The following is a 27,579-nucleotide window of genomic DNA, read 5'->3' on the forward strand; positions in this document are numbered from 1 at the left end:
ACAACCCTGGGAAGTTGGTATTACTACTACTACTACTACTACTACTACTACTACTACTACTACTACTACCACCACCCTAAGGTCGACAGTTTAAATACCCAGGGTTCCACAGCTAGCTTCTGAGACAGAATTCAAACTCTGGTCTTCCTGACTACAAGTCCTGTGCTCTATTTATTGTGCTATCTAGCTGCTAGAACTACTGATCTAGTCCAAATTCTTATTTTACAGAAAAGGAAACTGAGTGCTAGAGGGGATGGGGCTTACTTGTCACAAATGTAAGAAGTGGTCAGGCAGGAGTTAACTCCAGTCCCCTTACTCTCTATGCCCCGGCAGACTTTCCTTCAGGAAAATGAAGGGGTTGGACCACATGTGAAGTCTAAGGGTTCTTCCAGCCCCAAATCCCGTGGTTTTCCCAGGTGAGGGTGCGAGTTCAGGAAGGCCTAACGGATGACGCAGGCCGGGACAGAGGGGAGTAAAGTTGTCTGCCCTACGTGCTGGTCTGGGAGCGACTCCAAAGAACTAGTTAACAAAAAGAGCCCAGGAGTGACAGGTCCTGGAGCCAATGGCGCAAGCCCATGGGCGGAGCGGACTGAGCCAGAGGCCGTTGGGCTGAAGGAGCCTAGGGGAGCTGGGCGGGGCCCGACCTGGGGTGAGGGGGCATCGGGAAGGGGAGGGGGAGGGACTCCTGGAGTCGGCCGGCCTGGGTCGGGCTGGACAGGGCCCGGCAGAGAAGGCGGAAACTGACCGGGGGGGGGGGGGGGGGTCGGGCGCGTGCTGTTCCCGCTGGGTGCCTGTGGCCTCCAGTGCCTTTGGGCTCTCGCGACGGGCCCCGTTGTATGGCCAAGGAGCTCCGGCGGCTGGACGCCATGCCCTGTCATAACCAGCAGCTCGCGGCCACCGCCTCCCAGTGTCCCGAGCCAGCAAAACCCGGTGGCGGGCCAGGGCAGGACCAGGCGGGAGGCCTGGCCAAGCTGCCTGCCAACGGCGCCGTGGTTGGGCCGGCCGGGGACAGGGCCGAGGGCCCCCAGCCGGAGGACCGCGAGCCCGAGGACCTCTTCTTCTGCCAGCTCGGCCCGCAACTCAAACTGCTACCCATGAACGACCAGATTCGGGAGCTCCAGACCATCATCCGGGACAAGTGAGCACCGGGGAGGGGGAGGGGGGAGAGGCCATAGACCCAGAGCTGCCTCCGCCCAGCCTTAGCTTGCCCGGCGTTCAGATGGGGACGACACCTGCCCCCATAGATGGACAGTGTTTTCAGCAGGCTCCAGTTTTCTAGTTAAGGGTAGAAGCCTTGTTGCCCCACTCCAGCAGCGCGCTCTGCACTCTCCTGAGAGAGGAGTTAGTTTCCCTACAAGCGCTCTTTGCGTGCCCAGGGAGCCATGTGGCACAACTTTATCCAAGTGGCCACGAGGTCCACCCCCGCTCAGCCCAAATCTCCTATCCAGGGCTGTCCATCCTTTTTGGACTTGTTGTTTCTGAAATAAACTTAGGGAGCACTTTGACTTGTAATGCTGACAGACCAGTGGATGAGACATTCCTTGGCTTTTATCTTTCACTTGGAAACATATAACTTTCCCCTTGAGGAAATTGTTCTTGATAATGACTCTAACCTCTACTGAGCCTCCCTAGAGGGCCAATGTCATGTGGGGGCTGGTCATCCTCCCTCCCTTAGTTGGTATTGCTTTACTGTAATTTTATCCCAAACTCGAACATTTACAATATATCCAGTTACTGGAGCCAAGTTTGGCCTAAAAAAAGTCCCTCATTCCCCCAAACCATCAGGATCAAAGCCTCCTGGTCTGTTAACATAAGACTTTAAGGATGTTTGTAAACTTCAGCATAAAAGAGTTTTAAGACATTTCAGCTGGCCCTCAAGTGCCAATGTCCTTTTGTTATACTGTTGGGCTATATGCTGGCCTACTAGGCCAAAACGAGATCCTTTTACTTTTGAGGGGTATGTCAATTTTTAAGCCCTGCATGTTTCCATCTGATAACACTTTTAGACATAACCAGGTAGTTAATGAAGAAGGTTCACCTATCCCCCACCCAGCTTTATTGGTGGGCTATTCTTGCAGTTAACTAATAACTATAAACATTGTCCAAAGGCAGTCTTTCGGAGTGTATTAATGGCCATTTTGGTGCTGTTGGCTGTATACTGCAAGTGTGTAAGCCCTAGTCAATGGGGTTCCTCTAATTTACCTGATGTAATTGAACCTCAGGTAATAAAGACAGTGAAGTCTAAAGGGGCCACCTCTTTCAGATTTTGGCCAGAAGTGGGAGTTTGTGAAGAATGTACAGGTTTGACTCACTTATTGCTTAGAAAGGGTGTGTTCTGTTTGTCTTGGAGAAAGGCAGAGGATTTGGCTGAGGATAGATGCCCAGAAAATATCAAAAGCAGAAGAATGAGGCTGGGGAGTCAGCTATAAAGGCACAACCCAGCTTATTTCTTCCTTCCTCCAAATGGAGGTTCAAATTCACCCCTTGCCTAAGGCAAGCAGGATGGCTTAAGAAAAAGGGAGGGGAATAAACATGCATATAGGTTTACTATGTGCCAGGCACTGTACTAAACACTTTTACAAATATCTCATTTGATCATCACAACAATCCTGGAAGGTAGGTGGTATTATTATCCCTTTTTTATAGTTGGGGAAACTGAGGCAATCGGTGGTTTAAGTGACTTGCCCAGGGTTACACAGCTAATGAATATGTGAGGTTGGATTTGAACTCAAGTTTTCCCCACTCCGAGGCAAGTAGGTGGCTCAGTGGATAGAGTGCTGGCCCTGGAGTCAGAAATACTTCCTGAGTTCAAATCCAGTCTCGGGATTCTTCTTAGCCCTGTGACCCTGGACAAGTCATTTCACCCTGTTTGCCTCAGATTCCTCATCTGCAAAGTGAACTGGAGAAGGAAATGGCAAACCACTCTAGTATCTTTGCCAAGAAAACGCCAAATGGGGCCACGAAGAGTCACTGAAAAAAAAAACTACTGAACAACAGTTTCCTGACTAAGCCCAGCACTCTATTCATTGCCTCTGAAGAAGAGGCCCAAACATGTCTCAGGCCGAGTCCATGGACATGGAGGCTCTGGGTGGCTCAGGTGCATTGCAGTATTCCAAGTATGCTCACTTCAGTTGCCATGCTCATAAATGACACGATGACATCAGAGACATCCGTACTCAAGGCATGTGAAGGTGCCAAAATTCTCAGCAGGGGTCTGACTAAGGGAAATGTCAAAAAACTTAATGGTTAAAGGCTGAAACCCAAGCAAAGCTTCTGCTTTTTCCTTGAAAGAGATCCCTCCTACACTAGGGCATCAAGAGATCGAGACTTCAGACAAGACTGGAGAGATCCAGTGGGTCCCTGTAAATGGATAAGGCACCTGCCATGTATTCCAGCTGAATCCCCAGAGTAGCATCCCCTTTGAGCTACCTCCCTTAATTCCCACTCACAGGTCAGGGACCCTGGGGAACAACTACCCTAGGTTCAAGGTACCTTAGGGGTCCACACTCCTAGAAATTACAGCTCACAAGCCACCACTGGTAAGACCCGAATTAAAAGCGGCCTCAGACACTTACTAGCTGTGTAACCCTGGAAAAGTTACTTTCCTCTCTGGGCCTCAGTTTCCTCAGTTGTAAAATGGGGAGAACAATGGCGCCTACCTCCCAGGGTTGTTGTAAAGATCAAATGACATAATATTTGTACTTAACACAGTACCTGGCACATAGTAGGCATGTAATAAATGCTATTCCCTTCCCCTTAGTGCTGGTGGTGGTGGCGGTGGCGGTGGTAGTAATAGTTCTTTGTTCCCTTTGCCTTCGTTTAAAGCAAAGGCATTTGATAGAATGGCATAGTGTGAAAAATAGCAGCAAAACCTCTCCCACTCCAACCTTGGCCCACCCTCTCATAAACACTCAGAATCCGGGGTTCAGGTGAGCAGCCAAAGAACGCTGGAGTAAAAACAACTCACCTCGGAATTGGCTGATTCTCTTCTCCACTGACCGTCCACGTCACTCGGCTTTTTATCTTCACTGGGAAGACTCTCCCAGCCCCAGGACTGACTGCCTCAGTCTCTACCAGTCCCTCAGTCAACTGTCCTCAGAGGAGTTTCCTGGTCCTTTCATATGCAAATGTATCAATCCCAGCAAGAAAGGGGAACACCTGTTTACGAAGTGCAAATGGGCCAATCAGAGTTTCATACCCTTGATTAGCCGAAAAGTTGGGCCAGGGAAAATTAAGAGAGTAGTTCCCTTAAAGCTCCTCGCCTCTGTTACCCACCCCTTACAGTCTCTGTAATTTCATCTCGTGGATTGAAGGAACGCTACTGGACTGGAATTGCCGCCACATACACAGCCCGATGTAAACTGTGTTGTTTAAGTACTGGCAAGACCTCTCGAATCAAGAGTTTGAAATTCTCAGCTCTGCCTGTTACTGGCTGTTAAAGTGAGAGGCAGGTCACTTCTACTTTGCCAAGCCTCAGTTTTATTTTCTGCAAAATGGAGTAGTAAGAACTATTAACTAAAGACCCCCTGCCTCCCATCAGGTTGTGAGAAGAGTAGTTTCCAAAGTTTTACATTTTACAAATCACTTTACTGAAAGTAGCCCGGTGAGGTAATCATTGGAAATCTTATCCCTATCTTACATACTGGAAATCATATGTGAAGCCAGAGAGATAAAGTAATTTTTTCTGGGTCTGGACTAGCTGGGACCTGAATGAGGCAGTAAGTACAGTATGGAAACTGAAGCACCCGCAACTCTTTACCCCAGACCTTTTTGGCTGAGTAATGGGGGGTGGGAGTGGGGAAGCCACAAAGAATAACTTGGGAGTGACGCATTCATCCTGAGCTATTTAGGAAAAATAAAGTGTGGTTTTTTAGGTTGGCCTGAGGCAGATGCAGATGTCATTGGGAACATAACAACATAAATAAAAATACAATAAAACAGAGATATATCACATTTGAAAACTAAGTCAGTATGTGCCCGGCAGGCATCCTTATGTACAGTTTAGTGGCCTCATTTCCATTTGAGTATAATTAGTGTAGTGGACAGATCACCAAACTAGGATTGGCTGTCAACAAGCATTTATTTCAATCAATCGGTAAGCATTTATTAAGTGCCTGCTATGTGCCAGGCTATGTATGTTAAGCACTGGGGATACAAAAAGAGGCAAAAGACAGACAGTCCCTTCCCTCAAGGAACTCCCAACCTAATGGGGGAGACAATAGGCAAATATAAACAAATTGAGCTGGGTAAATGGGAAACAATTAACAGAGGGAAGGCACTGGAATTAAGAGGGGTTGGGGAAGGCTTCCAGTAAAAGATGGGAGGAGTGGAGGAAGGAGAGCATTCCAGGAATGAGGAATGGCAAGAGAGATGGAATATCTTGTTTGTGGAACAGCCAGGAGGCCAGTGTCACTGGATCAAAGAGTATGTGTTGGGGAGGAAGGTATAAGAGTACTGGAAAGGGAAGAGGGGGCTAGAAGGCTATTGGAATAATCCAGGCGGGAGACGATGAGGGCCTACACCACAATGGTGCCAGTGTCAGAAGAGAGAAGGGGGTGGATTCGAGAGATGTTGCCAAGTTGGAATTGTCAGGCCTTGGCAACATACGGATGTGGGGGGGGGGGTTTGTGTGTGTGCACTTGTGTGTGTGTGTGAAAGAGAGTGAGGAGTTTGGGATGGACTCCTAGGTTACAAGTCTGAGGGACTGGGAGGATAGTGTTGCCCTAGACAGTAATAGGGAAGAGGGGAGGGGGGAGGGTTTAGAGGGAAAGATAAAGAGGTCTCTTTTGGACACATTGAGTTTAAGGTGTCTACAGGACATCCAGTAGGAGATGGAAAGGCAGTTGGAGATGCCAGATTGGAAGTCAGCAGAGAGACTGGGGCAGGAAAAGAAGATTTGAGAATTGTCAGTGTACAGGAGATGGAAGCTGACAAGATCAACGAGTAAAGTAGTGTGGATTAGCATAGAATAGTATGGAAGAGAAGAGGTCCCAGGACAAGACCTCGAGAGAGACACTTGCAGGAGGATCCAGCAAAGGAGGGAGTGGTAGGATAAATAGGAGAACCAGGAGAGAGCATTGGCCCTGGAAACCTAGAGAGAAGAGAGGAGTAGAAGGTTGTGAAAAGGCCATTGGATTGGGCAATTGAGAGATCACTAATAACTCCTTAGAGAGCAGGGTCAGTGGAATGATAAGATTAGGAGCCAGATCTTAAGGAGTTAAGAAGACAGTAGAAAGAGAGAAAGTGGAGGCCCTGTTGTAGATGGCTTTTTCAAGGAGTATGGCCCCAAAGGGCAGAAGAGATAGAGGATGATAGATAGCAGGGATGGAAGGATCAAGTGAAGATTTTTTCGGAGTGGGGGAGACTTGGACATGTTTGTAGGCAGTAGGGAAGAAACCAGTAGACAGGGAGAGATTGAAAGAATGGGATGGCAGAGTGACAGTCTGTTGGAGAAGACAGGATGGAATGGAATCGCTTGAACAAGTAGAGAAGTTACCCTTGGTAAAGAGTAGGCCACCTCATCACATAAGACTAGTGAAAGAGAAGACAGTGGTAGAAGGTGTACAAGTGATAGCAGATGAGAAAAAGGAGAGAGGGAGTTCCCAGAGAAGAGTCTCAATTTTTTTCTGTGAAACATGAGGCAAGGCTTTCAGCTTTAGAATGGGGGAAGAGGAGCCATGAGAGGCTTGAGGAGGGATGAAAAGGTCTGGAAGAGCTGCTGTGGAGAATTGGATCATGAGCTGATAAGGGAGGTATATAGTAGGATTGCCTAGCAGCCGTGAGGACTCAGTTGAGGTTATGTAACACAAGTTTGTAGTAGACTCTGTCAGAACGCTTGTGTGATTTTTTTTTTCCCCACTTTCATTCAGCAACACCTGTGTAGACATGAAGGTGGTGAATGATGGGAGTGATCAGAGGCTGAGGCTTGCCTGGGTGTAGTTGGGGATATGATAAGGGGCCTAGGGATTCAAGCGAGGAGAATAATGTAGAGTTGGATTCCTTCACCAAGGGGTCAAGATAGGGAAAAGAGGAGAGGGTGGTTAGTTCAGGGGAGATGGTCTGGGAGAGAACTGAGGGATCAAGGGATTGGAGGTTATGATGCAGATGAAGGGTTTTGCAAGGGAGGAAGGCACAGGGAGAGGTGAAAAGCTGGTAGATTGTGGTCAGATAAGGGGATTTCCAAATTCCTGCCCATAGAGATGATACATTTGTGGGTGATGGCATGTGTGGCTGAGGTGGGGTGGAGGAGTAAGTAGCTCATGGGAGGTGAGTAGGTGGAGGTACTGAGTGGCTAGGGTGTTTGAGAGTCATTATGTGTCTTGCAGTATGAGGACAGGACTTGGAGATGAGAGAAAATTGTGAGCCAGGTACTGAACTCATTGAGGAAGGAAAGAGAGGGACCTCGGGGTCTGTAGACAACAGCTACCAGGATTTCGATTGGGCGGTAGATAGGAATGACATGAACTTCACTTATGTGCCAGGTACTATGTAATATGCACAGTATAAATGGGACCTAATCTCAGAGGGAGGCATCAGAAGGGGCCGAGGGCAAGGAGGGGTTGCAAGGGGAAACTGGGAAAGGCCTCATGCAGAAGGTGGGATTTGCTCTGAGTCTGAAAGAAATCCAGGGGAACTTCCAGGTGGAGATGAGTGAAGAGAACATTCTAGGTGTGGGGGACAGCCAATCAAGGGACCCAGAGATGGGGGATAGAGCGTCATGTTGCTGGATTGTGGTGTAAGATTAGAAACTGAGGAAGGGGCCAGGTTGTGAAGGATGTTATTAAAAGTCAGAGGGTTTTATACTTGATCCTGGAGGCCATTGGGAGCCACTGGAGTTGATGGAAGTTACTGGGCTGGAGGGGAGGGAGACATGAGACAGGGAGATTAACCAGCAGGGTGCTGCAGTAATCTAGGCTGAGGTGATATCCAGTTGGAGATGAGAGATTGGGGCAGGAAAGGCAGATTTGAGAATTGCACCAGGTCAGAGGAGAGAAGGGGGCATTTATGCTTGAAGGTAGACTCTCTAGGTCTTGGTATCAGATTGGTTATGTGGGGTGAGTGCAAGTGAGATGTCATGGGTGATACCAAGGTTTCACGTCTGGCAGACTGAGAGGATGGGAGCACTCCGCACAGTAATAGGAAAGATGGGAAGAGAGGACAGTTTTGGGGGAAGATAATGAGTTCCGGTTTGGACATGTTGAGATTGAGCTATCTATGGGATGCGTCAAAGACTGTAGAGACCCCCAGCAGGGTGAGGCCCCATTAGATTTGGTTATGTGGGGAACCCGGCTCCTTGGTTAAGGTGGAGAGAGCAGTTTCAGTTAAATGATGAAGTTGGAAGCCGGACTGCAGAGAGTTAAGAAAGGAGAGAAAGGAGGGGCCCAGCTCATAGATGGGCAGCAACTGATGGAAAACTGATTCTATTAGAGATAGGTAGGGTGGAGGGGGTTCTTGGAAATCAGGGGTCCTTAAGGCAGAGGCTTAGGTTTCTTTTCATGGGAGCAGGGGCTTTGCTTCCTTGATCCCCACATATTTGCATTTCCCTTTACCAGCAAGGTGTGGCTTGGGCCCTGGAGAGCTGAAGTCACAGCTGAGTCCTGATTACCTTTGCTGGCATGGGCTGCACATACTAAGCCTTAGGGTATATGGGCAGAGGAACTAGTTTCATGAAACTAGTTTCAGAAGATGCTAGCGTTTGTTTTACTCCTCTGGGGCTGACAAACTGCTGGTATTTTGATGTGCCATCATGTATATGGATGATGGGCCTGTCTGCTGGTGTTCAGGTCATTGGAGCATGTCAGCCTTCCTTTTCTATCCCCTGGTCTTTGGGAGCTAGTGAGGGATTAGCTGTATAAATTTGCTTTGGCTCTGTCGACATGGAGAATTGAAAATAGGCAGACCTTATATAATTGTTTGAAAAATTGAGAGTGTAGTTTGGGCTTTTTCAGATAACATCCCAATATAGACCTTATCTCTAAGATGAGATCGCTTTGAAAGGAAAAAAATAGGATGTGTATTGAAATACATCAAGGGATCTGTGATCTTATTGATATGGGTATTCTTTGCATCACTGCACACGGCTCCTCCCATGCTGGATGATGTGGTCCATGTTCTCTCATAGATCCTGGTGGAAAATTCATTTTGTTCTTTGAATCTTTGTAGTGTTCTGGAGTTATTTTCTCCTTTTGGGGGATCTCTAGATTTTCAATAGTTTTTAGGACTAGTCAGTGTTTTTTGTTTTGAATTTACTCATCTCTCCAGCTTTAGTTCCTGAATTGGGGCTTTGTGCCAAAGCTCAGCCTGCTTTATTTGTGCTTGGGTCCCCTGGGTTCCTTCTGAGGTTACCCTACCCCCCTAAATCTTTGAGGTTCAGAGCGCTTAATCTTCAAGGCCCTCTTTGGCATGTCAGGACAGATTATTGGGAACCTCAGAGCTCCTGGGCTTGGGTAATCCTGGTCTCATTGTTATAGCACTGTGCTTGTCACTCACTGGTTGATGCTACCCAGGGCTTCCAGTGTCCCTATCCCGGGGCTTTCTAACCCTAATCCCTCCTGGGACTTTCTGACCACCTTGGGGCTTTCTCAGGGGAGCCCTCTGCCCTTCTTGGCCCTGTACACAAAGCCTTGCAAGCTGCCCATGTATCTAGTCTCTGATCATAGCTGAGAGCCCCGTGCTGGCACTGGTTTTGTTGGAGGTCGCCTTTCCTATTGCCTGTGGGCTTCTGACTGGATTTCTGGGCACTTTTGCGGTGGAAGGAATAACTTCCTTTTATTTCTCTTTGGATTTCTTGAGCATGATTCAGCCTGCTATGAATTTCAGAGTTTCTCTTGAGTAGGTATGTAGGAGCTAGGGGCAGCCTCCCTCTTATTCAGGTCAGGAACTCCTCACCCCAGTTTTCCCCAGCAGATCCAATTGACTAGAGGCCTTCCTCTCGCCCTTTTTACCCAAGGCAGTGTGTGCTGCAGCCTTCCATCTGTGATGGAAGTGTTCACTCTAGATAAATTTTATGGGTTATGAGACCCCTGGGAGATAGGCAGTATAAGTTGTACTCCTGGCCTTTTACAGATCAGGAAACTGAGGTTCAAAGGACTGAACTAACTTGCCCAGGGTCACACAACTGGATCTAGGCCTGCCCTTGTTTTCTGATCCTTTCCTTTCCTGGGTGGTGGTGGTGGTGGGGGATATACATACATATACATATATATGTATGTATGTATACATATATACATACACATATCTGTAGCTATAATATCTTACTATTAATTTTTTTTGTGTGTAGCTATAATATTTTATACCATTTCTTTTGAGTAGGCCATCAGTGGCAGCATGCTGTGTACCTGGCCCACTATGCATCTCTTCATTGCCCTTTAGGTTGGCTTTGATTCTTCAGACACTGTGGTGTTTGAAGATGCAGAACCATTCAGCATTTCAGGGAGAACATTTGTGCCAAAAAAAAAAATGGGTTTTTGTACCAGACAGCAGCTTGAGCTCCTCAAAAGCAGAGCATTTCCTCAGCCTGCTCTCATTTTCATAGGATCCTGGGACTGGAGCTGGAAGGGACCCGAGAAACTGTGTGGTCCAACCCCCTCATTTTACAGATAAGCTAAGGATGGTAACTTGCCCAGGGTCACACAGGTAGTAAGAGTCAGAGGTGAGATCTGAACCCAGGCCCTCTAACTCCAGCTACCCTGTACCACCCTGCCTTTAGCTATCCTTTTTAAGTATGCTTTCGTGAAAAGAGTGAAAAGGGCACTGGTCTGAGGATTGAGGGAAACCTGGTTTCAGTCCCAGGTCTGAAACTTACTAGTTGTGTGACCCTGGGCAAGTTAGTTCACTTCTTTGAACCTCAGTTTCCTGATCTGTAAAAGGCCGGGAGTACAACTTGTACCATCTATCTCCCAGGGGTCTCATAGCTCATAAAGTGCTCCATCCAGAGTGAACACTCTTACTGCCTAGTCGTAGGAGGGTCAGCAATGAAGTGGCTTTAGAAGTAGGGAACATTGATTTCTAGTTCTTTGTTCTCATAGATATGCTTTCCTTTGGGCCTGGAGAAAAATCTGAGTGCATGCCATGAATTCAGTCTTTCCTTGAGCATGCTTCATAACCTTTGTAGCTGAAGGTCCTACAGTGTGTTTGATAAAAGGCCCTTTCCCCAGTTTCCAGCTCTCCCCCTTTTCTCCTGAAGTAGGAGGTGAAGTATGTTTTTAAGTTAGTCGTAGCTTCCTTTGTTCTCCCTCTTAAGTAGGGCTGGAGGTTTGCCGCAGCACTCAGCCCCTGCAAGCTCAGTGGTCCTGGAGTGTTTGAAAGTCAGTGAAATGGAAGGGAGAGCTCACTCGGCTTGGTGGGGTCCTTGGCTGGAATGGGGGAGATCAAAGAACTGGCGATTTTGAGCTAAAAGGGACCTTCAGAGTGCCCCGATCCAGCCCCTGCAGTTTACCATTGAGGATCAGGTGCATGCCTTGGCCCAAGGTTGAACTGGGAGCAAATGGTAGAAGCAGGTTTGGAAGTCAAGTTGTCCGACTCCAAAGGCAGCAACAAGCGTGATTTGTGCTGCTGGGGGCTGGCCTCTGAGGAGAAGCCAGTCAATTCAGCACCCACTTATTAAGCACCTACTATATGGAAGACCAAACCAGCAAATGAAACCATCAGTCTCTGTTCTCAGAGAGCTTCTGAAAGCAACTTCGGGAGAGCTGATCAAGTTGCTGCTTTATTGTATGTATTCTAATACTGCAGTGGTCCAGCTGGATGAAGGGCAGGATGGGAGGAAAGGGACAACAGTACAGTTCAATATATATTTCCTGAGCACTGCTGTGCTAGACACTGAGGGCATATAAAGTTTCAATGAGAAGTAATCTTCAGGAAGTTATAGTCTATTAGGGTGATGAGACTCATACATAGAACTGTAGTACTCAATATTATATGATAGGCAAGGTACAGTGGACACAGGGGCCAATTTTTTTTAGTTAAATTTTTTTTCTCAATTACATGTAAAAACAATTTTAACATTTGTTTTGTAAAATTCTGAATTCCAAATTCTCCCCCCACCCTTCCTCCTCTCCCCCCTCATTGAAAAGGCAAGCAATTTGCTATAGATTATACATGTGTAGTCATGCAAAACATTCCCATGTTAGCTATGTTGCAAAAGAAAAGAGACCAAAAACACAAGAAAAATAAAGAAAGTAAAAAAAGTATGCTTCCATCTGCGTTCAGACTCCATCAGTTTTTTCTCTGGAGGTGGATAGCAGTTTTCATCATAAGTCCTTTGGAATTGTCCTGGATCTTTGTATTGTTGAGAATAACTAAGTCATTCACAGTTAATCCTTGTACAATATTGCTGTTATTGTGTACAAAGTTCTCCTGGTTCTGCTTACTTCACTTTGCATCTTTTCATATGAGTCTTCCTAGATTTTTCTGAAAGCATCCCGTTCCTCATGTCTTATAGCATAATATTATTCCATCACAGTCATATACCACAACTTGTTCAGCCACTCCCCAATTGATGGGCCTCCCCTTGATTTCCAGTTCTTTGCCACCATAAAAAGAACTGCTAGAAATATTTCTATACATATAGGTCCTTTTCTCTCTCTTTTTTAAAAATCTCTTTGGGATACAGATCTAGTAATGGTATTGATGGGTCAAAGGGTATGCACGGTTTTATAGCTCTTTGTATATATTTCCAAATTGCTTTCCAGAATGGTTGGATCATTTTATAACTCCACCAAGAGTGCATTAGTGTCTCAGTTTTTCCACATCTCCTCCAACACTTGTAATTTTCCTTTTCTGACATATTAGCCAATCTAATAGGTGTGAGATGATACCTCAGAATTGTTTTAATTTGCCTTTCTCCAATCAATAGTGATTTAGAGCATTTTTTCATATGCGTATAGATAGCTTTGATTTTTTTTCACCTGAAAACTACCTGTTCATATACTTTGACCATTTATCAATTGGGGAATGACTTGTATTCTTATAGATTTGACTTAGTTCTCAATATATTTCAGAAATGAGGACTTTATCAGAGAAACTTGCTGTAAAATTTTTCCCCAGTTTCTTGTTTTCCTTCTAATCTTGGTTGCATTGATTTTGTTTGTACAAATCCTTTTTAATGTAATGTAATCAAAATGATCCTTTTTACATCCTTTAATTCTCTCTATCTCTTGTTTCCTCATAAATTCTTCAGAGAGGCAGAGGAGCTACTTACTAATCTGCATCAGTGGAGGAAGTTTCCGCATTGGAAATTTCTTTCCACAATAAAATCACACATCCCAGACCTTTGAGGTTTTGACCAGACTTTAGGGTATGGCAATTTGGAAAAGGGATGTCTAACTTCTTCTGGGGTTGTCCCCAGTCTAGATGAAGCAAGGGGAGACTTAGTTGGCTTTAGGGTTGACCAGTGTCCTGGTGTTTGTAGTTTCACCCTGATTAGTACTTTTTGATCCAGTGACACTTGCCTCCTGGCTATTCCAGGGAAAAAACACTCTATCTCTGGGCTCCTGGCATTCTTTCAGGCTGTCCCCCATGCCTGAAACGTTCTCTCTCTTCCTCTCTGAATATGGACCTCCCTGGCCTTCCCCCATCACTCTTAATTCCAGTGTCTTCCCTCTATTCATTATTTCCCATTTATCCTGTATATAGCTCGCTTTGTTTATATTTGTTTGTATGTTGTGTTCCCCCCCCCCTTAGATTGTAAGCTCCTTGAGGGCAGGGACTGTCTTTTGTCTCTTTTAGCACAGTGCCAGGCACATAATAATGGCGCTTAATGAATGCTTATTGATTGATTGATCTGGAGACCCCAGGGGTACAAGGGACCTTTCTGACCTTTGCTTTTCCCATCTGTAGAATTGTGAGTATTGGACTAGATGTCTTCTAAGGTCCCTTCTGGCTTAGAATATTTTTGCGAATCTATCTGGAGGTCCCTTTTGGTGGGGCTCTCTAATTACTACCTCGTTCCCTTGCTCTTAAGCCTTCCCCCCACAAAAACAAAGTAATTCAGATGTGTACTTTAGTTCATTTGAGCATAGCCATCATTTTGGGGTTTGTGTACTTTCCATGTGAACTTCTGACTAGCTTTTAGGCTTATGATGATGTCACTATAGCTACTTAAAGTTTATAAGACACCTTCCTCTACAGTCTGTAAGTTATGGAGGGCAACTATTTCTCATCATCATCGTTTTGCAGATGAGAAATTCAAATTCCCATAGGTCAGGTGACTTAGCAGCAAAGCTGGACCTGCCCCCTTGATTCTTCAAGGTATTCCTTCCATTAAACCATGCCACTCTGCTTGGGGAAGAATTCTCTGAGGACATATTTTGGGCAAGTACAAAGAAAACGTTTTGTTAGTTACCCTTTACCTAATATAAACATTGGGCCCAGCCATGCTGGGAAGTACAAGTAAAGAATTAGTGTTAGTTTACTAATCTGTGATCTTGAGGACTTGCCAGGTAGTAACAGTTATTTTTATCCGACTTTCACATCTGATTAGGTTTGCTTAAATCCACTGGGGCGCTTTTATGAGGGTGAGGGAAGGAGGAAACCCATAAATATTTATGAACAAACTGTCTACAATGGCTTTTGAAACAAACAACGCCTGGCCTGAGAATGAGCTTCTCCTGAGCTAGGCCAGGAAGCTGGAGACCACTTGCTTTTTGGAGTTCCGATTAAACTTAAATTTGAACTTGAAATGAAACATTCCTTTGATTTAAACAGGGAAGCCTAGTTTTCAGTGCCAGGGAAGGCCTTTCCGATGGACCTTCCTTTAACCTGTGGCTTTGGGAGAGCATTGTTCCGGAGGCTGCGTCTTTTTTCCTGCCCCGTGACTTGCCGAAACAATAACAGCTCACTTGTCTACGCTGGTTTTTTTTTTTTTTCCAGTGTACCAAGTGCTTAATATCCATTATCTCATTTGATTGTTCCAACAACCTTGCACGGAGGTAATGATTATAAATGGGAGCAATTATTAGTTAGAGTTTTGCAGTTTACCAAGGCTTCCCTCATCATCGCCCTGCCAGCACGGCATCTCATCCCCATGCTAGATATGGAAATGCATGGGAGGGGGCTCTTCAGTGGTGGAAGCAGGCAGGACAGGAGGCCAGATTTTCTGGCATTATGTTGCAGGCCCCCCTCTCTCCTCCCCAATGCAATTGTTGCATCAAGAGTAGTGGCACGTGACAGTCGGAGTAGTGGCATGTGACAGTCGAGGGATGTCAGGGTTGGAAGATACCTGGTTGAGTCGAGGGAGTACGTGAACCTGGAGGCCGTCTAGAATGTATTCAAGTGGCCATCCAGCCTTTGTTCTCTGGGAGGAAGAACCGTCTGCCCACTGCCTTCTAAGGGAGTCCAGTCCACTTTTGGACAGCTTTGGGAGTAAAGACATTCCCTCTTCCACATACTAGCCCTGCCGTTCAGATTCCATGTACTTCCCCAACTCTTCTCTTCCCCAGGCTAAAACATCCCTAGTTCCTCCAAATGATGCTGATATGACATTATCTCACCTTACAACTTGATGATCTCCCTTCCCTGAATGTTTTCTAGCTTCATCAAATGCAAGCCCCTAAACAGAATATTAGGTCTGGGCTGGCCAGGGCAGAGTACAGTGGGGATACTGCCTCCCTACCCCTTGCCACTAGGCTTCTCTTAATGCAGCCTGAACTGATCTTTGCTTCCTTGGTAGCCATATCACACTCATATGGTGCTTGTGGTCTGTTAAAAGCCCTAGAACTTTTTCAAATGAGTCCTTGTCTGTCTTGTCCTTGTGACAAAGCAGAATTTTCCCATTAGGCTTCACAAGGACAAACTTCTGAACACAGCCTTGAATGATCTGAGAAGTAGAGGAGGGAGGAAGAGAAGAAGCTTTTTTTAAAAACTTAAATGTAATGTTTTAATGGGGGTTTTGTTTTTCTTGCTTTCTTAATGGAGGTGAAAGAGGATGGATCTTCATGAAAATAAAAATTAATTAAAAAGCTCAAATGGAAGACTTGAACTTTAATAGAGATAAATGTAATACTATCTGATTTGGATCAGGGCTCAAGGTTGTTATGAATCCTGACTTTGGCATCCTGTGTGGGAGCTGGCCTTCACTCCCAGCTCAGTGTCATCTGTGAACTTGATCAGGGTGCCCCCTAGGCCTTTATCCAAGTCATTGAGAAAATGCTTTGATCCTTTGTTAAGCAGGATGGGCTAAGTACATTTCGCTAGAGACCTTTCAGGTTCACCTCGATCCACTGATGATGACTCTTTGGGTGCAGCCCTTCCGCCAGGTCCCAAGCCACTGAGTTCTCCTCTTGTCTAGTGTCCATCATTTGGAATCTTAAGCTCAGTCCCCGAGTTGGACCTTGGAAGGCAGCTTGCCCAGCTCGTGCTACCACTGGGATCTCTTTGATGTCATACAGGTTTTGGAAATACAGGCTAGTGTAGATATTGCCTGGGCAGACTTGATTGAAATCAATTTGATTTAATTCACTCTCTTCAGGCCTTGATTTCATCAGTCTTTAATCAGTTTCCACAAAGGAACATTTTTGCTTGCCATAGCTTAATATGTCCTCTTCATTGCTTAGATATGATTTGCAGATCAGCTTACACCTGAGAGGAATCACTAATGCTTCATTTGGCCCTGGCACAGAACATGCCTTGGTTGCACTACTTGCATTTACCACGTGTGCCAGTCATGTCCCTAGGTAGAACAAGATCATTAGGATGTTCCCACAGGGCCTGCTGCAGCCAGCCTCTTCCTCCCTTCCTCCCCTGCTTCTCAGATCACTCAAGGCTGTGCTCAGAAGTTTGTCCTTGTGCAGACTAATGGGAAATTCTGCTCCACAAGTGTCTCTTGATTTTACTGCCCTTCCTGGGATGTTGGTTGGTCAGGGGAGCTGAGTTCCAGTCCCACACATCACTCAAGCTCCCCATGAGGGGGTATGGACCCAAGCCGAGACCTTTTCCCTTTACCCCAAAAGAATTTGGGTCTCGTTTGTTTAAGGGGGAAATGATGAGGTACAGGCTTTGGAAACTCCCTCCTTGAACTCTCCTTAAATTTTCTCACTTCTCCTCGAGGAAGTGTCTAGCATTTGCCTGAGGCTGTAATTCACTCAACTGGTCTTTCATTGCCCCTATGCCCAATCTCCCAATTCTTTGTTACCTTTAACCTAGCCCAGCCCTCCCTTGTCAGGATGGCCCCCAGCTACTTCCCACCCTTGATCCTATCTAGACCCCATTCCCAGGCTGTGTTCCTCCTCCAGTCACCCCAGCCTACTGGCCACTCCCATCAAGATCCTCCCTAGACCCCTTCTCCCAGACCCCTCCTCCAGTCACCCCAAACTGCTTGGCCACTCCTAGGTCCCTTCCACAGTCTTTCTATATATAAGGTCCATCTTGTCTCCATTAAAGTGCTCTGATTCTTATAATGTAGCCAGTGGCTGAGATTTACTCTAGCCTGCTTGTCAAAAGAGTGTCACAAATGTTCGGATTCCTTAAGGGTCTAGCCAGTATGGAAAATCTTTAATAAACCTTGTCTTTGGCTGAAAGAAGGCTTAGGTCGAATTCATTCAGGCAGGACTTACATGTTGCTATTTTGGGATCCCAGCACCCCAGTACCGCTAAACTTCAACACCTAGCCCTTGGCCCCTAGCTTCCTTCACTGTCTGATGAGGGTGTTGGAGCAGCTGCTAGCCTCTGAAGTCCCTTCTTGCTGTGATCCTGTGATCCCTTGCCTTTTGCCTGTGCCTTCTTCCTGGTTTGTCACCTCCTTGAAGGTAGGGAATGTGGCACCCACCACAATATGGTGACCACAATAGACAGTTCAATAAATATTGGTCGAAGGAATGAACTCTAGCAGAGGACAGTTTCTCCCTCAGCAGATTTCTTTTTACTTTTAAGGAGAAGTAGAAAGAGATATAGACCCTACCCATAAACTTTGGGAGAGAGATAGCAGGGATCTTCAGGAGATTATCTTTATCTCCTAGGCTCAGGTCCTAAATGCATTTGGATACTATTATTTACATCCCAGTCCCTTTCCAGTGATTCTCCCTGGCCCCCATTGCTGCACTGTCTACCAAAACAAATCAACCTTGGCCACATTCTTAGCTTCCTCCAAAGGCTTTTCAGACTCATTCATATTGCCTGCTGAGAGCTGCCCTGAAGCAGAATGACTGCCATGGGTTTGCTAGCCATGGGGTGAAATGGAGGGGAAATTGTGGCAAAAGCACCAGACTTGGAGTTAAGAGAGACCTGAGTTCAAATCCCAATTCTGACATAACTAGCTGTGTGACAGCAGGCAAGTCCCCTCTCAGCTGAGCCAGCAGCTATAGTGCTTTCCAGATATTAAACCCTTTCGTCAGTTATTATAATTAATCTCATTAGTATGAGAGCCAGCAGGGCATAATGTAAAGAGAGCTAGCCTCAGAGCCAGAAAGGCCTGGGTTCGAGTGTTGTTCCTGAGCCATGATGTCTGCGTGGCCCTTGGCAAGTCACTTCATCTCCTTTCAGTACTCCATGTCACTAAGACTCTTAGAAGGTGGAGAAGGTGCTGACCCACATCATCGTCTGAGAGTTTCCTGGGTCCAGGCCCTCTGCCTAATATTATTAATCAAAGGGACCGTCAAATCCACTGGCTAGGGGAGGGGCTTAGAGTCCTGCAAAATGAGAGCTTAGAGTCAGTGGTCTCTCTAGTTCCTCCCAGTTCTAAATTTATAATCCTATGATCCTACTTCACTCAGAATTCAAACAGTGCCCCCCTCATCCAGGCATTTGAAAATATGGTGAACAGACCTCATGATTTTATAGATGTCAGTCATGTTGCTTCTCAACCTTTGATTTTTTCAGGCTGAAGAGATTTTGGCTTTTTTTTTTAATTCCTTCTATCCCTTCTTCCCCTCCCTTTCTCACTCCATGCTATGAAAGTTTCACAAAAACATTTTAGAAAAAAAGGTCCATGAGTAAGTTACAACAGGCCATGAGAGGCCATGGAGAAAAACGGAAAGAGTGCTGGATTTTGAGTCAAAGGGCTTGGGTTCAAATCTTGCTTCTTTCACTTATTACTCATGTGACCTTGAGCAAGTTTCTCCTCTGTGGGTCTTAGTTTCCTCGTGGGTAAAACGAGGGGGTGGACTAGTTGGCTTCTGAGGTCTCTTGTAGCTTCAGATCTCTTTCCCCAACAGTCAGTTGCAAGTCCTGTTGATTTTTGTCTCCCAAACATCTCTCCCATCTAGCTTCTTCCCCCTGCCATCCCCCTAGTCCAGCTGGACCATTGTCATAGCTTCCCAACTGCCCCTCCACACGTGATTTTGTTGGCTGCAGTACCATGTCGTTAGGACTGATGTCGTTAGATCAGAGTGGGAAGGGACCTTGATGGCAATCTACTCCAACCTGTACCTGAAAATGAATCCTGTTGCTAAGTTTCAGGGAAGCACCCCTCCTGAGGCAGCTCTTTCCACTTTCGTTGCAGCCCTAACACTTAGGAAGTTTTTTCCTTATATAAAGCCTCAATTTGTCTCTTTGTGGTTCCCACCTATTGCTACTAACCTTGCCTTGTGGGGCCATCCTGAACTAACCTAGCACCTTCTGCCACTTGCTGGCAGCTGTCAGATTCTCCCCACAGTCTTCTCTAGACCAAATGTCCCTAGTTCCTTCTACCCATTCTCACATGGAATGCGCTCAAGGCTCTGCACCATCCTGGTTGCCCTTGGACTCTCTCCAGCTTATTGATGTCCTTCCTAAAATGTCCTGCCTAGAAAGGAACATAGTCCTCCAGATGTGGTCTGATCAAAGCAGTGCAGAACAAGACTGTTCCCTTCCTTGTTCTAGAACACTGCAGCTGCTTCCCTTTGGTCTTCAAACATACCCACATTCCTTCATCCCTCAAAAAAACCCTCATATCATCCCCTTCCTCCACCACACTCCTAGAAAAAGTTGTCTACACTTGCTGCCTACACCATTTCCTCTCCTCTCACTTCTCAGGCCTTTGCAATCTGACTTCTGACCTCATCAGTAGACTGATGTTGCCCTCTCCAAAGTTACCAGTGATTTTTGACTTGCCAGATCTGATGGTCTTTTTTTTTTTTTTTTGGTCTTCATCTTTCTGTACCTCTCTGCTGCATTTGACATTGTTGCCTACCCTCTCCTCCTGGACACTGTCTCCTCTCTGGGTTTTGGGGTCATTGCTCTCTCTTGCTTCTCCTACCTGTTGGCCCACTCCTTCTCAGGCTCCTGTGCTGGTTCATCATCTGTATTATGCCCCCCGTTGTTGTTCCTCAGTGTTGTGCCCTGGGCTCTCTTCTCTGCCTCTCTACTATCTCTCTTGGTGACCTTATCACTTCCCTTTGGGTTTAGCCATCACCTCTATACAGATGACTCCCCAGATCTATAGGAATAGTTCGACTAGAACTCCCTCAAGTTTTAGTTGCACATTACTCCATGCCCGTTGAAGCTTGCTTACTTTATAGCTAATAAATAATCTGTGGCTGGATTTGAACTTGGGGATCCTAACTCCAGATTTTTGGTTCTATCATTTCAAAGGGCAGCACAAGCACCACCTTCTACAGGAAAGTGCCCTCTGTTCCAAATGGTCTTGTAGTTTACTAGGTATTACTAGGTATATTTATTCGTATTTTTTCTCTTTATATTTATTCTGTATATACTTACATATGTGCTTATTGTCTCCCCAATTATAATGTAAGCTCCTTTGCAGTAGGAATTGTTTCATTCGTTGTATTTGTGCCTCCAGAGTCTAGCATAGTGTCTGGTACACTGAACTTATTAAGTACTCCTTCAATCTAACCTAAGATCCCATTCATTACCTTTGCTGGCTGCCACATGACAGAGCTGACTCTTATTGAGCTTGTGATCCACTAAAACCTCTAGATCTTTTTCAAATGGCCTGCTGTCTAACCTTAGACTTTTCCTATCTTAGACCTGGGAAGCTGATTTTTCTTTGGAACCCAAGTTTTAGACTCTACTTTTACCCCTATTAAAATTCACCTAATTTTATTCTTCCCCATGTTCGAGTCTGTCAGAGTCTTTTTGGCCTTCTGACCGTGCCATAGAGTGTGTCCAGCTTTGTGTTAATTTGCAGCTGTGTTAGGTTGCCATCTCTGCCTTAATCTAAGCCAGTGACAGAAATGTTAGCACAGGGCCAAGCAGAGATTCCTGAGGAACTCCACTGGAGACCTCCTGCAAAGATGACATTGGATCATTAGTAAGTATTCTTTAAGTCTGACCAGCTCTGAATATACCTAATTGGGTTTTTTCCTTGTCCACATCTCTCCATCTTTTCCACAAGAATCACATGAGATATTTTATCAAGTGCTTTGCGAAAATCCAAGAAAAACGTGTCTGTAGCACTTCGATCATCTGCCAGTTTAGTGCTTCTTTATTATCTGTCCTCCATTCCTTTAATAACAAGTTCTAGAATTTTGCCAGAAATGGAATTTGGGCTCACTGGCCTAGAGTTCAGGCTAAGTTGGTCTAGTCTCTTTTTTGGAAAATGGTGACATTTGCTCTTCTCTAGCCCTGTTATGCTTTGTAAAATGAGGAATATCAGCTATTTGATGGGTCATTGTATGTCTGAACTAGGACAGAGGGACCTTTGGGATTGTCTGGCTCCATGTGCCTCATTTTACAGAGTAGGGAACTTTCCCTAAAACAGTGGTCTCCAATAATTCTCTTGTCCCTTTTCTGGATTAGTAATGAAGGGCTCAGAGCCCTCATTTCATATGCAAATCCATATACTCAAGCGTGTTATCTCTGGAGACATGAGTCCACATGGGAGCAGAAATGGACCATTGTTTTGCTAAATGGGATTTTCTGTGCACACTCTGAGCATCAATGATTTTTGGTTATTGTAGTTTTCTTTCACCTTCCAAACCAATAGGGGGCCCCCTGGGAGTCCTTAAGATTGGGACCCTAAAGTAGTCCCTGGCCACTTGTAACTTAGCAGAGAACATTGATCTGTTCTCTAAAAAAGTTTTTCTCAACTTTTTCATATTATTTTCTTTTTTGAAAAAATTTAAAATGTTTATTTTCAGTTCCAAATTCTCTCCCTCTCCACCCTCTCCCCCACCCATTGAGAAGGCAAGAAATATGATACCCATTATGCCTATGAAGTCATTTCATATTATTTTCAAGGATGAGGGGAAAAATTTCAAGAACAAAACTTAAAAAATGCCAATTCACTTTTAAAAAAATCCAATTAAAATATTGAGTCTAATAAAAATCTACGTGGGGTTTGGGTAAATGCTTTAGAAGGGGTGTTGTTATTTTGTTATTATTATTTGCTTTGGTGTTTCAAAATCTTATTATCAGTAGTTCTCCTACATTTTAGCTCCCTGAATTTCTTATAGGGTGCATCTATCTATTTTATAATAAACTCACAACTACAAGAGTCTTAACAGCTCTCTTCAGAGTTTTGGATATTTGGACAGGATTCCTTTTTGAGAAGGGGAGAGGCCAGTTTACCAAGCAGGGGAGCCCCAAACCTGCTGTCGGCTTAGCTCTAGAACTCGGGAGTAGCCGAAGAAATGGCTGCCTTTGCCTGCGTGTGGGGCTTGGGGAATTAGAGGCAAACGGAGCATTTTCAGTATGGCTGCTGCGCCTTCATCAATCAGGATGTACAATTGAAAGGGCACTCAGCTTAAAGTTTAATTTGATTTCCATGCTATGAATTATGAGTGTCTGGATGTTCTTGTCTGTTTAAATATTAGGCGATATTGAAATGGTTTTGAGCATTCTGGGTGTGTATCTTGCTTTGCACTGGTTGTTCTCTGGGTTGCCTTTCAAATAGAAGATGATTAAAATGTCTTTTCAAAGCTTTATTCCCGGTAGGAGAAATGCAGTTTAGTGGTTCCAAGGCAAAAAGGAATCGAGTTAAGCTTTTCCTCCAAGGTTCTGTGGCTAATGAGGCCTAGGGTTAGTTTTCATAAAAGCATCTCCATTAACAGAAGATCCATACCACAGCCAAGCTCAGAACTGGGCAAATAGAAGGTAAACATTTGTTGATTGATCAGTCAGACAAATATGTGGCTTCACTCGCTTTAACAGAATGTCAGCCTTAGCAACACTGCTATGAATGTAAATGTAGGCACTGAAGGTGACTGTGGATTTAAAAAAATGTAATCAACTTATTGTCTTCTATCTATATTTGAATTCCGAAATTGATTTAAAGTGAAACGGAGCTGATCTGGAAAGCAGCAGGGGATAGGCTAGTGAGGACTGTTTGAAATAGGCCGCCCCGCAGCAGCTGCCTCCCGATTTCAAAAGCTCTGTGATTTCATCTGCATGGGCGACACAGAGCAGGCTCTTCATGCCTTTGTCAATGGTTTCATGTATTGCTGTGGCCAAAGAATTCCTCACCCGTTGGCTTATCTTTGGGCGATTAACCTCTCCCTGCTTGGTTCTGAGATGACAGCAGCTGACTGTGGCACCTGAGTCTGCGTCTGTCCCTTGGTGTTTCTGGCTCAGGAGGACCTGGCCAAGCCAAATTGCCTGACCCAGCCTCGGAGAGGTCAGGTCCCCGCTGAGAGGCCCACGGCAGATGTGCAATAAAGACTTGTTGATTGATCCGTGTGTTTATGAAGTTTGGACCGGGAACAGCAATGCTATGGATTTTAATACAGACATTGGCCATTACTCTGGGTTCTAAAAACTGTGATCACCTTGTATCCTAGCTGTATGTTAATTTCTAAATTGATTGAAAGTGAAGAGCATAGATTTGAAGTCTGGAGAGCAGCAGGGGATAGGCTGGTAATTACTTGAATTCCTAGTGATTATTCGAAGTAATGCCGATTTGCTACAGCACAAATGTGCTTGCTTGGAGGGCCTGTCAGGGACAGAAAGACAGCAAGACTGAGCCGAGCTATGTCGTGTGTGTGTGTGTGTGTGTGTGTGTGTGTGTGTGAAGGGCAGTGGGGAATGGGATGTTTTTATTTGAAGGATGGGAAAAAGGGTTTGTTCCACTCAGACCCAATGAAGCTGCTGCTTCCAGGTGAAGGAAGGGGAAAATGCCTTGCATTTAATTTCCAATTTCAAAACAAAAGATTTGTGAGTTTTTGGTCACTCGGCAGAGTGAGGGATGCTGACTTAGAGGAGAGAAGAATATTGAAGTAGATGGTTCAAGGGATATAGCTGCCCTGTATGCATTCTATGTTTCTTGAAGAAAATGATAGAATGTTTTTTTAAGACTTTCCATTGTCTAGTCAGAGCTCTGTTTGCTGGTAAGAATTCTTACATAAAAGCTAGTCAGGCTCTAGCAAATAGAGCAAGGGGGCTACACGTGAAATTAGTATTTCACTGCCCTTTCCTTCCTTGCTAGATTATAGTAATGAAAGGCGGCAAGGTTTAGTGTGGCCATTGAAAGTCGGTGCTTGACGTGAGCCCTGATTCAGGGGGTAAGTGTGTGTGTGCTTGTGAGCTGAGCCCTCTAGGCTCAGAAACTGTAGTTTAATTATGAATATATAGCCTATGTCCTGGGATATTGATTGTTCTATCATAGTTGATATCATAGAGGACTTACCTAAACAGTTTTGTTCAATGTGATTAGGAAATTAGTGAGAAATGTTGCTGCGTATGCTGTGTTTCCCTCAAAAAAATAGGAAATAAGAAATCATATCGTTAGTACTTGTGTTGTGGATACCCTTCCCAATAAAGACGTCCTCCCCCCACCCTCAGGCTTACTGTAGTCTGGAAAAGGCTCCCCTTGGTGACCGAGCATCTGCTAGTGACAAGCCAGCCCCTTTTTATCCAGCCTGGGTGTTTCCAGCATGTCAGACCTGCCAGAGCTTGGCATCCACAGGCTTCAACTTTCAGAATCCAGGCTCACCTCCACACTATTATGAGGCATCGGAAGAGGGCTTTAATGGAGAAAAAAAAATACAGGAGTTTTATATACATATATACCTATTAATGTGCAACACATTTTGTTTCTTTTTTTTTTAAATGGACGTAAGCTTACTACATGACACTTGTTGGATATATTATAAAGGAGAGTCTTGTTCAGGTTGGGGTTAAGTGAGATGGTTTCTGAGATTTTATCAGGTTCTGTAATTCCTCCTATTTGCTCCAGAATATCCTTGACTTTCCCCTGGAAGTGATCAATACCGCCCACCCCTTCCCCTGGTCCAGCATTTCTGAGGTCCATCGATATATTTCAAGCCCCAAAGCATCCTGGGGCCAAATTAGTTTGCTTATCTCTACAATAGGCCTGCAGTGGCTTTGTATGCATGTATAGCATTCCCCTGCTTCTCCCAGTGTGAGAAAGTGAATGTGGATTCTACTGCAGCCTGGAGAGAAATGGTGTGCCGAAGTAATGTGTGCTTGACATATGTCTTTTTGGGTGTCTTGGGCTGTGTGTTTTGGGACTCCTATGAACAGGGTGGGTGGGGATCTATAAATACACAGAATGTGAATCAATTCCAAGTATCAGTCACAACATGGTTGTGTTTATGAGAGAAGCCAGTTTGGTGGAGGGGTGGGGGCTCTGGCCAGAGATAAGGAGAACAAGTTTTGGCTCATAGCAATAACACGACCTTTCACATGGGGTTGGGGGACTGTCTGCCCAAGATGGAGCTCTGGTTTAAACAGTGGGAATACAAACCTCAGTTTCATCATGGGTAGGCACACACTGCAGGGTAAGAAAGGATGGATGCATAGGAAGAGAAAAGCAGAGCAAGAACAAAATGGTTTATGAAATGGAGGGCTTGGTTTTGAAGAAAGGCATAAGGAGCACTTATTAAATGCTTGAGAAAGGGAGCTTGGCTTTGGAGCTAAAAGCCCTCGAAAAGTACAGGTGAAAGGAGGGCTTTATTGATCTCTTGGTACAGGCTTTTAGGACAGAGGAAAGATGGAGGAAGGCCAGGGGGAGAATTCTGGTTTTGTTTGGATAGTTTTCTTGACAATTTGTGTTCTGCATAGATTTAGTGATGCCCCTTGATCTTAGGCAGCTTTTTCTACCAGGATATGGGCACTTTAATTCCCGATTGCTCTGGGCATGCTGGACAGACATTTTTCAATGCCATTTATTAAATAAAAATGGTTTCTCTGGTTTCTGGTAAACATCTGGACATTGCACATAGGAGATTTTAGCTGTGTGTGTGTGGGGGGGAAGGAGACAGAACAGGTGTTATAATCAGTGTTATTACTATATGTATAAATTAATATTTTGCCATAAAGTTGTTGTTTAGACTAAAATTGTACTGTTCTCTTTTAGGACGGCCAGTCGAGGGGACTTCATGTTTTCTGCAGACCGTTTGGTAGGTGGAGGGTGCCCATTTCTTTTTCATTTTTGTGACTCAGTGACACCTGCCAAATGCTACCCAAGGGTAAGGGGGAGGGATTGCCAGTCAGTTGCCAGCCTGGTGAGCTTCCTGAAGTTTTACTTCTATGGTTGGAGTAAAATTTGGCCTTTATACCCTTTCATCCCAAAGTCCTTCATGTGAACTCATTTCCTATAGCATTGAGGACCTACTGTCCCTCAGTTAGATGTGGCTTTGAGCCTTTTCTCTGCCACTCATTGGCTTCCCCTCTCTGGACCTCAGTTTGACTTCTCTGTAAAATGAGGCTAGGCTGGTTGCTTCCTCAACTGCCAGGGAATTCTTAGAGCTCAGGGCAGCGAGTACCACGTACATGGCAATTAAAAGGAGGATCCAGTATAGCCAAAGGAGGAGCTAGCCAGCCCCCAAGGACTAAGGCTTTTGCTTAAAGGAGAAAGGAGGGTTTTGATCATGGCAGAGAAGGGGCTTTAGTTCTGTCTACTGCTTCTCTTGTCTAGCATTTTTTTTGGAGGCAGTCGGGATTAAGTGACTTGCCCAGGGTCACAGAGCTAGTAAGTATCTGAGGTCCGATTTGAACTCAGGTCCTTCTGACTCCAGGACCAGTGCTCTCTCATCTGTTTTTCTTATGGATATATTGAACAGTAGGTTGAAACATTTTCCTGGTACCATCCTTCTAACAGGGAATTGTTTCTCTTCAATGGTTTTACCTACAAATCCTAGCCTGGCCTAATAACTCTGATCTCATGTGGAAGAGTGTTTGTTAGGCCACAGCCTTTTGCCTTAACTTTCCTTTATGTGACCGGCTTCAAAGTTGTGAGCTCCTATTGGATTGAGAAAAACGAGGGTTGTTTATTGCTTAGAATCAGTCAACAAGCATTTCTTAGGTGTACTTGGAGGTGGGGGAGGGGGGACTGGCCAGGGCTTTTTGCCAAAGATGCTTCTTGAAGGCCAGGACACAGTATATTTCAGCCTTGTAGCTTTAGCCAGATAATGGAAGAGAAAATGAACTTTATTGAAAAAAATCATAGACCCTATCCTCTCTGGAGGTGTTAGTTACTCTACTTGAGTTTTCCTCAAGGCTGAAGGAGCACAGCCAACTTTTCTGCATTTGGCTTGAAATCCTGACTACCATTTACCGTGTGACCCTGGCAAATTGCTCTCTGGGCCTCAGTTTCCTCATGTGTGAAATGAGGCCATAGACTAATGATGTCCAAGGGTTCTTGATCATCCCAGACTTCAAGGTAAAAATTGCCTGGGCCTCCAGGGGCTATACCAAGCCCAGATCAGTTCAGCTGCCTTCCTTTTTAATGCCTTGTACCACCTGGAG

General features: G+C 45.2%; 1 protein-coding gene across 1 annotated transcript in view; it reads left to right on the forward strand.

Moving 5' to 3' along the window:
* The first annotated feature begins 782 nt into the window (after positions 1–782).
* Positions 783–27,579, forward strand: part of UPRT (uracil phosphoribosyltransferase homolog) — a 35,936-nt gene continuing 9,139 nt past the window's right edge. Inside the window, exons 1-2 of the mRNA XM_027839304.1 lie at positions 783–1,138; positions 26,189–26,231. Of these exons, the coding sequence (XP_027695105.1) occupies positions 837–1,138; positions 26,189–26,231 (345 nt within the window). The 5' untranslated portion in view covers positions 783–836. The remainder of the gene's footprint in view (positions 1,139–26,188; positions 26,232–27,579) is intronic.

Source organism: Vombatus ursinus, unplaced genomic scaffold, assembly GCF_900497805.2.
Source record: "Vombatus ursinus unplaced genomic scaffold, bare-nosed wombat genome assembly UNPS02004691.1, whole genome shotgun sequence".
NCBI lineage: Eukaryota > Metazoa > Chordata > Mammalia > Diprotodontia > Vombatidae > Vombatus > Vombatus ursinus.